Source organism: Vulpes vulpes, chromosome 15, assembly GCF_048418805.1.
Source record: "Vulpes vulpes isolate BD-2025 chromosome 15, VulVul3, whole genome shotgun sequence".
NCBI classification, from domain to species: Eukaryota; Metazoa; Chordata; class Mammalia; order Carnivora; family Canidae; genus Vulpes; species Vulpes vulpes.
Genome location: NC_132794.1, coordinates 67,039,451 through 67,051,210, shown reverse-complemented (window position 1 = coordinate 67,051,210; position 11,760 = coordinate 67,039,451). Strand labels below are relative to the sequence as shown.

General features: G+C 43.3%; 1 protein-coding gene across 18 annotated transcripts in view; it reads right to left on the bottom strand.

Annotated features, from left to right (window-relative positions):
* The window catches only part of TLN2 (talin 2), a 424,341-nt gene that overhangs the window by 191,198 nt on the left and 221,383 nt on the right, over positions 1–11,760 (bottom strand). For all 18 annotated transcript variants that reach the window (XM_072738715.1, XM_072738723.1, XM_072738718.1 and 15 more), the window contains 3 exons: positions 3,906–4,077; positions 1,950–2,047; positions 614–743 (listed from right to left, as the gene is read on the bottom strand). In XM_072738715.1, the coding sequence (XP_072594816.1) occupies positions 614–743; positions 1,950–2,047; positions 3,906–4,041 (364 nt within the window). In that variant the 5' untranslated portion in view covers positions 4,042–4,077. The remainder of the gene's footprint in view (positions 1–613; positions 744–1,949; positions 2,048–3,905; positions 4,078–11,760) is intronic.

The following is an 11,760-nucleotide window of genomic DNA, read 5'->3' as shown; positions in this document are numbered from 1 at the left end:
CAATCAAAACTGTACAGGCTATCCCTATCAGTCTTCAAGGAAATACTGGATGTCATTGATGCTTATAGAGAATCTCAGCCATGGAAGGGAAACTAGAATTATATGATTCAAATCATATTATTTTTAATTAAAAAATTCCTCTTGGGGGGTGCCTGGGTGGCTTAGTTGGCTAAGTGTCTAACTCTTGATTTTGGGTCAGGTCATAATCTCAGGGTCCTGAGATCCAGCCCTGTATCAGGCTCTGAACTCAGTGGGGAGTCTGTTGAGATATTCTCTCACTCCCTTTGCCCCTCTATCCATTCATGCCTACTCTCGTGTGCGTGCACACACATGCTCTCTCTAAAGTAAATATATATTTTTTAAAATTCCTTTTGTTTTTGAAAGGGAAATAAAATTCTCAATTTCAACACAGCGAGATGTTCAAGTGCTTACAACACCAGTTAGTGGGTTTGCATTATCTAAGGAATAGCAACACTGTCTGTCTTAGGACTGGATAGAAATCAGTAACTAGGACATATTCAGGATTGGCAAGTCTCAAATGGGGGTGAAAAAAAGATCAGGCATGGAATTAACAACAAAACCAGAACCAAAACTTCTGCATGTGAACACTCACCTATCCTGCTGCAAATAGTAACCAAGAGTTCCCCAACAGTCTTGGAGTCATCCACCATCACTGTTTTCACAGATCCATCCAGCATCCGGATTTTCTGAGGTCTCTGTTTCTTTTTATATTCCAAAATATCCTAGGGCAAAACCACAGAAACTTTTCACATGACTTAGGAAACCAGGTCATTAATTTGGACACTGTTCTTTAAAGAATGAATTTTCCCTAGCACACTCTGAATTCCTCCAAGTTCTCGTGAGATTTTTGTCACTAATATATAAACTCCAGTGCTAAATAACTGCCTCCAACAAGCTCTCCTAAAATCTGATGGTGACATTGCCCCCAAAGAAGTACTGTTTATAGCTTACAATTCTTTAAAACTAATCTCTGTAAGCTTAAAGTAGCTTATGCCTTCCTAAAAGACTGTAGATGATCTGCTTTGATGAGGACTAGCAGAGGAAAATTCTTACTTGCCACTGAAGAAGACAGTGGTGTGCTCCTCCAGTTATCTCACTGTTAGAAGCAATTTTTAATATCTATGTCATGGAGGAATAAATAATACCCCCCTGTAATTCTTTAGAGTGGGGATTCGCCACAAAAGTGGTTTTTATAGTAATGGCAAGATCAAATGGGGGTAGTAGGTTGGAAGTTACTTTTAAAGAGGAGACTTTTTTTTAAATTACATCTAACAATAGATTTATGAATGGAAAATTAATTGGTACCACATAATTCATTCTCACTTTATAGAATAGTGACCCATCTGATACATGCATTCCATATACTAAAAGCCAGTATCTTTGAGGTTAAGCTGAACAGAATATACAACACTTTTTTACTACCTCTAAACTCCAAACACAACCATTTTTTTGTTGTCACTTGAACTGATTGTTATCAAGCTTACATCTAATATGGACCTTCTTTTACAAAAACAAAACTGATGAATATTTAATCTCTGACTACCTTTAGGAATTCTTTGTTTTCCCTCTAATCTACCCTTTCTTTTTATCATTAGTCTCCAGGATACTTTCTATATCCTTACAGAAGAACACTTTATCTCATTTCCTAACTACCAAGCCCAACCAAGGCATGTATGAAGAGCCAACCCCAAGCTGCTTTAATTACTCTGTGGGGCTTCAAGAATTTGGACTACTGATAGTTTCTATTACTACCTGAACAGCCCTTACAAAGTCAACCATGTCAAAACTATGAATAAGGGACCCTTGATGCAGAATAGATTGTTGGGTCTCCCCTTTTCTCCCCTTTCACATAATACTACTATGTTGGCTTCTATAGAAGGCCCACAGACCAAGTGACCCAAAATAAAAGAAAAAAATCTACAACATACCCCATTTCGCAACATGTAATAATCCAGTGTTCTGCCGGCTTCCAGCCAAATCCCTTTCCTAGGGTCTTCATCGGAAAGAAACAGCCCATAATCAGAAGCTGGAAGATAAAGAGAAGAGAGGATAAAAGACAGAGTGCCGCTGATGCCATCACCAGCTTCAAACCCTGAGTCTGCTGACTTGGCAGGCTGTCGGTATTCTTCTGCACCAGACAGGTTTCGTTTTGACAACATGAACAAGCCAAGGGGCTAAAGCACAAGAGGAGGAATGAAGCCTGAGCTGCAACATCAACACCCACAGAGAAGGTTCGTGATTCTTAAAACCAGTGGGCAGCAGCTGTGTCTACAGTTTAGAGAAACATCAAGAACAGAATGGTCCAAATTTCTAATTTCTGAATTGAGCTTTGTTCCCTTTCACTTGCTATATAAAAACCTGGCAGAGAACCTGTGAAGGAGGACAAGACGACCATGGAGAAACTAAGGAAGTAACCAATTAAGCCCAATGCCACTCAGCCAAAGAAGGCCAATGGAGCCTTTACACTTTGAATAATTCCATCATCATCCTAACACAGCATTACTAAAGGTAAGCAGGAGGGCCCAGTGAGATGAAGCCTCTGTCCCCCATCCCACTAAATTATGAATATAGTTGGAAAATAGAACTCTGTTCTCCATAGAAATCCCTTAATCTGATCAGGAAGTACAAGAGCATGGTGGCAAGAGGAAACCAGTACCATTTCCTGTCTAAAGATTTCTATTTTGGGGCTCCTGGCTGGCTCAGTTAATAGAGCATGCAACTCTTGATCTCGGGGTCATGAGTTTGAGCCCCAAGATGGGTGCTGAGACTACTTAAATAAATATGTCTTCAAAGATTATAATTAAATCAGTAAAATAAAGACTTCTGTCTTTCTGAATGTGATTCAAGGTAACCTCAGAGGCCCAGATGATGGTCTGAGCTCCTGTTGTTTCTTAGAATAACAACTTCAAGATCTGTAAAGGTTTTGATCTTCACCAGAGCTAAAAAGCAATCCGCTCTAGAGAAAAAAAAAAAATTTTTTTAATCTGGGAGAAAAACAGTAAAAGCAAAGGCACCAGAAATGACTGGAGAACCAGAATTTGAAGAAAGGTTGGGAATGTGGGGTGACTTTATTTTTATTTTTGGGTAATCTAGAAATAACAATGTTTTTAAATAACTTAAACAATGCTTTTAGGCCACAAGTTTGGCAGTTTTGTGACATCTTTGAGAAGATCAATGTTTATCTCTTTGAATATTTGATTTTCATGCTTCCAATTTTTAAGTTTTACCCCATTTTCATAATAAAGGCTTATTAATTTGGGAGTAACCCAATTTCTCAAGCACCAAACACTAAATAAAGGAAGGAAATGTAGAGAGAAGGAATTGAGAAATAAAAATTGTATGCATGGCTTTTCTTCAAATTCGGATTAAAAGTGCTCAGTGGTTTAAAGAAATAAGAAACAAAACATAGATGCTACCCACTCCCTTTCAGGTCTGAGATCAAGTGTATAAAATAGCCCCTTCAAAGTAATTGAAATGTTAGGCTTTCCCTGAGCCCTGATGTCAGTTCCAGCCTTCTTCAGGCTGCATATGCGGAAAACAGAGCGAAGGAGAGACAAACACAGTAACTGTTGAGAGTAGCTTCATTTGTATGTTATAGGGCAAATGAAGTGACTTATCAAAAAAGTGTCTTGTAAACTATAGAGATCGATGCTGATGTATGGAAGGGTCATGATGAGGGGTGTGACGATGATTCAGTGGCAGCTGTGGCCATTGACATCACAAGACTCACTCAGGAAGTATGTACTGCGTAGGCTAAGAAGACACTTCATTTGAAACATATATACTAGTGGCCCTGAGTACCACTAAGAGCAGCCATTTCTTTAGCTACTAAGCAAAGAACATACAAACACTTTTCAATAAGCCAGTGAATAACCTTGGCCTACCTTGGCCAGTTTGTGCCTCAGGTACCCGTTCTCGAATGACTCGACATGCATCATACACAGCCGTAGATGGTTCAAACTGCATGGTCTTCACCACATTGCAGTGGCGGACACAAATCTTTAAGGACAGGGCCACCATTTTCCTAAATTGTTTGAAGATTCTCACTTAGAATGTCTGGAAAACACAGAGACAAACCATGATATTCATAATAGTCTTGAAAAAAACCGCTAGATTCTAAATCAGCTTTAAATAATTGAAAGAATAACCTAGCTATTAAAGAGAATGCTTTGGATAGAAGCACAAATTAAATGATTTCAAAAATTTTAAAATAAGACAAGAGCATCTAGTCTCAGGGTTGACACTATCACAGAGTAGCCAGTCGAGTCTCTAGGGATAAAGGATCTGTGGAAGTTCACCAAGACCCTTTCTCGGGATCCCTGGGTGGCGCAGCGGTTTAGCGCCTGCCTTTGGCCCAGGGCGTGATCCTGGAGACCCGGGATCGAATCCCACGTTGGGCTCCTGGTGCATGGAGCCTGCTTCTCCCTCTGCCTATGTCTCTGCCTCTCTCTCTCTCTCTCTCTGTGACTATCATAAATAAATAAAAAATTAAAAAAAAAAAAAGACCCCTTCTCAATGGTGCCTACCTACTTTGGGTTTCCAACAAGGTGTCCTCAGTGTGAGAAGCAGAGAGCCTTGGGTACCACAGCTACCCCCTAAAGATGCTTCTGTTAGCAGCCTCCATGCCCTGTTTCTCTCCCCACAAATCCTGGGGACAGGGACAGATAGATGCTCCTCAGGGTAAAAGTGTTCCACTACTCCTTGTATCAGAAGACTTGGCATCTGGGCCCAACTCCAACACCAGGACCCTATGTAAATCCAAGCAAGGCCCTCTGGCCACTCTTCTTCAGTTTCCCCACAAGTAAAGAAGCCCCAATGGTAACAACACCTAAAAGAACCAAACCCTAAAGGGTTATCAATAGGAGCCCAACATCCTACTTTATAAAGTACACAGGTCTAGCCTAGGTTTTATTTCATAAATGACTTCTTTTTAAAATCTAAGTCCAAAAATTTAGTTCATTTCCTTTGAGTTGGTGGCTAATGGCTTATTTTGACTTATTCTGTAGCCAGAATCTTTGCCTGCCCTCAACCCAAGCCAGCCTCAATCAAATGCATGTTCCTCAGGCATGAGGCAAGAGGAAGGGTTCTTCTCTGCATCTGAGAAACTCACAGTCACAGACTCACCCGGCTGGACTGTCATTGTGGCAAACAGAATAATGCACTTCACAGTCAGCACCTATTAGAACCCCAGGACTACACAGAGAACACAAATCCACAGGAATTTCAAGTTCTCATCCTTTAACTTTTCTTAGAGAACCCACAAGCAGTGAACATGAACCCCAGCTGCCTTTATAGTCCCTTCCCACTTAAGAACATAAATGTGAAGAAGCAATGAGCTAGCTAAGAGGCAGAAAGGGCCACAGGCTGACCAGCCCAGGGAGCGGGTGCCTCTGGGGCATCACTTCTTCATATGCTTGATTGATTGCCGGTCCACTGGATACAGAGGACATTTTTAAACAGATATTCTGGTGTCCCCAGGCAGGCTGCAATACATAAAGACACGCGGAGCAATCATTTAGGCCGTCCAACTATAAAGTCATTTTGACCTCTACTTATGTTTGAATGACTAGCCTGTGAAAATACTTCTTGAAAAACATCAAGATACAGTTCTCAATAAACAACAGCAGTGTTCGCTGGGAATCTTCCCCACACTGAATCAATTTACTATGGCCTGGGTAGTGGCTAGATTGCTGACCTAGCAGAAGAGCTCAAAATATCCAGTCATTTTCCACCTACAACATCAAGGACTCTTACAGCCATATAGGAAAGGGTCTACCCCACTCTATTTTTGGCATGCTTAACCAACTAACTCCCTAATTTGGGAAAAAAATTTAAACTCTAGATTTAAATTGACAAGTTTAATGTAGAGATCACTGCGTGGAATAGTTTGTCCCCCTGGGGCTGGTGACAGCTGTAGGGTTTCCTGAACCACTGAGATTCATGAGCATGGCTGCTAGTAACAGTGATAAAGGTCCTGGAACTCTGTCATGGGTGCCATTTATGGAATGCACCAGAGAAAATAGGGTGCTGCATCTCCTCCATTCCTTGGGAAGGGGAAGTATTGTAAGTGTCCCTGCATGACAGCTGCCCTTCCCAGGCTAATAACTGGGCTTTCTGCAGAGCAAATTAATGGTCCTTCAAGCCAAGCCAAGCAGGATTCCATCAAAGGGAAATACGGAGCCATGACAGGGGCTGAAAGGAGACTATAACAGCAGGACAGTAAACATTAGAGCTCAGAAGGCAACAGAAGACACACGGGGAGTGAGGAGAAAGAGGCAGATAGAGCAACAGGGAGCAGATACAAGCAAGACTGGACAAAACCCAGGTCAACAAAGAACATAGGAGAAAAGCCTGGAGAAGCTGTGAAGTAAAATCTCTATCCAAAACAACTGGAAAAATGAAGAAGCCACTGACTGATGTGCTTGAAGCTGCTGGAGATGCAGGTTTGGGGTGAAAATTCTCTAATGAGTTTCTTTAGGATATGTTCAGTGGAGAGGTAGAACAGGGTCAAAGACTAAGCAGGACACATAATGGGTAGGGGGAGCTCATCCTATCTAACTCCTTGGGACTAGAAAGATCACCTAGGGATATGCTCAAGACAGAGACCTGAGGACAGAGTCCTGTAACAATGTTCTAAATTCAGGACAAAAGGGACTGGCAAGGAGGCCCATTGGTAGGTGAAGAAACAGAACCAAGAGACCATGGGCCCAGAAGAAGGTGTGCCAAGCGCTGATCATAGCTCAAGGAAGATGAGGATAGAGATATCACTAAATCTGGCACAGAGTTCTCTGGTAGCTCAGTTAAGAAGCAGCTAGCAGAGGGGGGAAGCCAGAGTAGCAAATTTAGGAGAGAGAGGAGGAGAGGGCCAGCATAGCAAGTACAGACTTGTCTCTCTGTCTCTGGGGGAGGCCTACTGGAAGGAGCGGAGGAAAAGGCAGCAGCTCTGAATTATGCCCTTAAGGCTCTTTATCCAGAAGTATGTATCACGTGGTTGCTACAAATTCCTTATCTACATAGCATCTGTACAGACACGGCTTCCACCAGATGAGGGCCCAAAAGGCAGTCCCAAGACAGCTAAGTGCCCTTCCTGGAGGCAGATGCCCAGCATGCATTATCTCCATTCTCGGCCTGTGAGAGAGAAGAGGAGCAGGCAAGTCTCAGTTCAAGGGAAGGGCACTGGACTAGGAAGGAGTCTGCAGTTCAGGTTCATTCCCAGACCTGCCGATGCCGTGGACCTTCAGGCCTGTTATCTCTCCTCTTTTTGCTCTTCAAAGAGCAGGGGACAACTGGCTCCCATGAAAGGAGTTTCCCAGTGGACACTGATGCTTAGCCAACTATTCCCACAGGATTCCCTTCTGCTTTCATCCCAACCTCTCACAGGTGAAGCCACGGAAACAACTACCCTTAGCTCAAGGTAGAGATTCAACATAAGGAGGGACACAGGAGATTCACTGTGAGACTCATATTCTCAACTTTTCTACCACCTCAAATGTTACAACATGGTACATGTTATACAGCAAAACCAACCAACCAAAATCACTCTCACAGCATCCAGCATCTGCTTGGTGGTCAAAGACTAAAAGGCTCCAGCTCCAGTTTCTTCTTCTTACTCCTGGCTCCCAGTGTTCCCAATATGGAACATGAAATAAGACCAAGGATTTCCTTTGTGGGAATGTCAGAAACATGTAAATAAGGTACATAAAAAATGCCTTATCAACTCTCAGGTTATCTATTTGTGTGTATGCAAAAGACGAGGTATTTTTATTTTTATTATGCAAGATCATCATCCATACAGGCAACTGTCAATGAGGTCTGAAGTCAAAATACATGGTGATTTAACCTTATTCCACAGGGAACACAACAAAGCACTGAGCTGTTTCTAGCTCCACACACAACACAGTGAGATACTTGCAAAACAGACACGCGCTGAAATTAACAGTCCTAAACTAATGGTAAAAAGATCATTGGATCAAAGCATATAGGAACCTAGATACGTCGAATAAAAATGAGTGTTTTCAGCTCTTATGAGAAGTCTCACTTTATATCCACAAAAGCCCTGAGAAAATCATGTAGCTCAGACGACACGCCATGATAAAGACCAACACCCCACTCCCTCTCCAGCAAGATGTTCTCAGGGCAGTGGTGTAGGCGGCAAACTGAGCCTTACTTCTACTTCCCTGTATCCTAAACCCTTTTGGCTAACTGCTGCCTCTACAGGCAGGGAGCCTAGGACAGAAGAATAGGTTTCCTTTTTTGGTCTGGCTGCAAGAAGGCTTAAGCCGACTGTTTTATAGTCTAACCCCTTTCTCTATTTTATGATCCTATCCTTGTTTTTCTTTTACCCCAATCTGAATGCATGCTATCTTGCTGGATCTTAAGTCCTTTTTTGTTGTGGTTTTGGTTTCCTAAAGAGGAAAGGGTAAAAGGGTATAAAATTCATAAAACATACAACATCTTCCTTTTCATAATTTCTTCTCATTCTAACCATTTTGGTCCAGATTTTATGTGTGAAGGTCACCTGGGGCCAACACAAAATCTGCCTGTGCCATCCATTGTGGCAGATGAGCCAATGGAACCGGTGGTAAAACCCAGACATTTTTCCTTTTAAAGTCAATACTTTTTGGTCCCAAGGAGCTGTAAACAGCTCAGGATGGTGGCAGCAGTGCAGGCTGCCTAAGCTCAGGCCACTCCACCCTGGAACAAACTAGCCCAGCTCAGCCAAGGCCTCCTCCTTGCCCAAGAAATGTCCACTATTGGTTAAGATGAGCAACCACCCCTCGGATCTCTGCCCTGACCAGTGAGGTCTGTGAGGTGCTCCAACTCTACTCCTGCCTTACTAGTTCATGGCTCTGTACTGGTTCCTTAACTGCAGTCTGCCTCAGTTTCTTCCTCTGTGAAATGGGAGATAGTAATAGACCTAATCTGTAGTAATAAGGTTACCAAAGAAATCTATTGACCCATGCCAAAGCACAAAGAAAGTGCCAGGTAAGAGTTTGTTATTTTTCGTCTTAGCCACAGGGGTTGGAGATACATTGGAAGCAACATATTCTATTTAGCCACCATCTAAGCTGCAAAATTCAATTTACTGTTTATTCTACATCTATTATGTAGTAGACATTATCACAGACATTAGGGAGCAAAGACGGTCAATATTCCTGTCTAAACAGCACACCCCTTCTGGTAACCCTGTTCCCTGTACATACAGTTCCTTGTGTTCATCCTTATTCAAGTCACTCATTTTTTTTTTTTTTTTTTTTTTTTTTTTTGGGTAGAAACAGAAGTATCCAAGGAAGAGCCATGAAGCCAAATATGTTTGTAGGACAAGAACTCCTGCACTCAGGCTGTCCTTCTGGACATCAGAATCCAAGAGCCTAACAGAGAGAATTATACCCTATGGTATGGGTCAGGGCTAGCATCAAAGTAGACCCCTGCCCTGGAGCATCCCAGGAGAGGGGGCATAGGGACCCTGCACACTCCCCTACAGAGCAGAGGTATCGTGTTTAGCTGAGAGGACAAGAGGGCCAGACTACCATGCGTCACTGGGACCCCAGACTTTGAAGAATAAGAACTGCCCATCATCCCTCTCCTCTCTCTACCTCCATCCACTGGCTCCATTCTCACCCATTGGAAGACCTCTGCATCCAATAACGATGGTTATACCTGCCCCTGCTTCTTTACATCTGTTCCCCCCTCAGAAGGCAAAATATAGCTGTGGTAACAGAACACATTTTATAACCAAATGTCAGTATAAAACACAGGCCTATTATTCACCTCAATCTCCAGTAAACAATTTTGCTCTCCTGGAGAAATGCCCAGTGAAAAGCTTTCCTTCTCTCCACTCCTTACCTGCTCTTATGCAAGGGAGGAAGGTAAACAGCTCAGCCAACAAGTAAAACCCATCACATGATGGGGTCATAGCTATCCAAAGGTGCCTCAAAAGCCCTTCATCTTGCTTTCCTGGGCTGTCTGTGCTCAGGTACACTGGGGCTCAGCTCACACATACAGAACTTTCCGTATATAATGCTGAGCCCACCATGCACATCCAGTTGTCTATGTGTGACCATCTAGAAGTGTGAGTCAAATCAACTGTTCTCTGGGAGCAACATTTAGGGAGGAATCATTTAGGGAGGAATCATTTAGGGAAGAATGAGGAGGAGAGGGCAGAGCTTCCTTCCTATTGTCATCTCACCCGCATCCAGCCTTTTTTGTTTGTTTGTTTGTTTAAAGATTTTATTTATTTATTCATGATAGACATAGAGAGAGAGAGAGGCAGAGAAACAGGCAGAGGGAGAAGCAGGCTCCATGCAGGGAGCCCGATGTGGGACTCGATCCTGGGTCTCTAGGATCAGGCCCTGGGCTGAAGGTGGTGCTAAACCACTGAGCCACCAGGGCTGCCCTGCATCCAGCTTTATCAGGGAGCCACAGGCCTTCCTTAATAATCTGCCTCTCCTCTCACTGGGCCCCTCACGCCTCCCTCTTCCCAAGTAGTGAGAGCTGAGAAGGCAGAGTCTGATTAGAGGGGTTACTCCCCTAACCCCCCACATTCACAACTTAAGAGAGAGAACTTCAGCTAATCCTGAGCTCAGGGAAAATAGTACACGAACACAGCTGATGGGATTTCCTCACATGGTAACCGCCCACATAGAAAAAGAGCAGAATGAGTATGTTCCCCCTTGGCAGCCAGAACAGGGAGAAAAGCAGAGAGAACATTCACACAAGGATCTCTCTTCAGTTCTCCCTCACAGAGGCATGGAAAGCCAGGACCAATCACTTGACTTTGTATACTTCAACTAGAAATAACCGTTAAAAGGTCAGGTGATACAGGAACAGGGGAAATGATTAACCACCCACACAGGTGTGAAGTCAGCAGCAGGTCCGGCAAGTCAATAAAAATTCCAGCCAAGCTGTCGGCACCCAGAGCTGCTTTGCCAACACCCCATTTGCCCCTTAACCCAGGGCTACTGCAGTGTTCTCACCTGTCCTCAGGACACTCACCCCAAGACACACATACAACAGTATCAAGAGTACATTTGTGGTGACAGGTCTCCTTCCCTGTCCTCCTAAGATAAGGACTGTATCATCACAGCCAACTTTGAATCTCAAGGCCCAAGTATAATGCCCACCACAAAGTGGATGCTTCGTCAATGTTTGTGGAATTAACAGGTACTGCAGGGTAAGACTTAAACAGATTTTTTCCTAAATTAGTCATTAGCAATTACCCACACGAATAGCATGACTAATGGTAGCTCAGTGGTTGAGCGTCTGCCTTTGGCTCAGGTCGTGATCCCAGGGTCCTGGGACAGAGTTCTGAGCAGGCTCCCTCGCTCTGCCTATGTCCCTGCCTCTCTCTCAGGGTCTCTCATGAATAATTTTTTTAAAAAAAGATGAATGGAAGGCAAACATCCAGCAGGCCCTATTATTTCTACTCATCAACAATCTGTTTCACAGATCACAGCAGCTTAAACTCATGGCTTATGAGATGAAGTTCTCCAGCCTGGCAAAAAGGAAACTCAAGAAAGAACCAAGGCTACCCACCATCAGTCAAGAACTCTTGAAGGCACCCTGAGGGCAGGGACGGACAATGTGCATTGCTCACTGTAAAGTACCTGCTGTTGCAGAGAGGGCCTCAGGATGTGTGTAATGCATGGATGGAGAAGCAAGTCAGCAGTTCTACTTCCAAGAACAAAGCAGAAGGCAGTACAGAATGATGGGAAATGATCTTTGACACTGTTTTCCCAC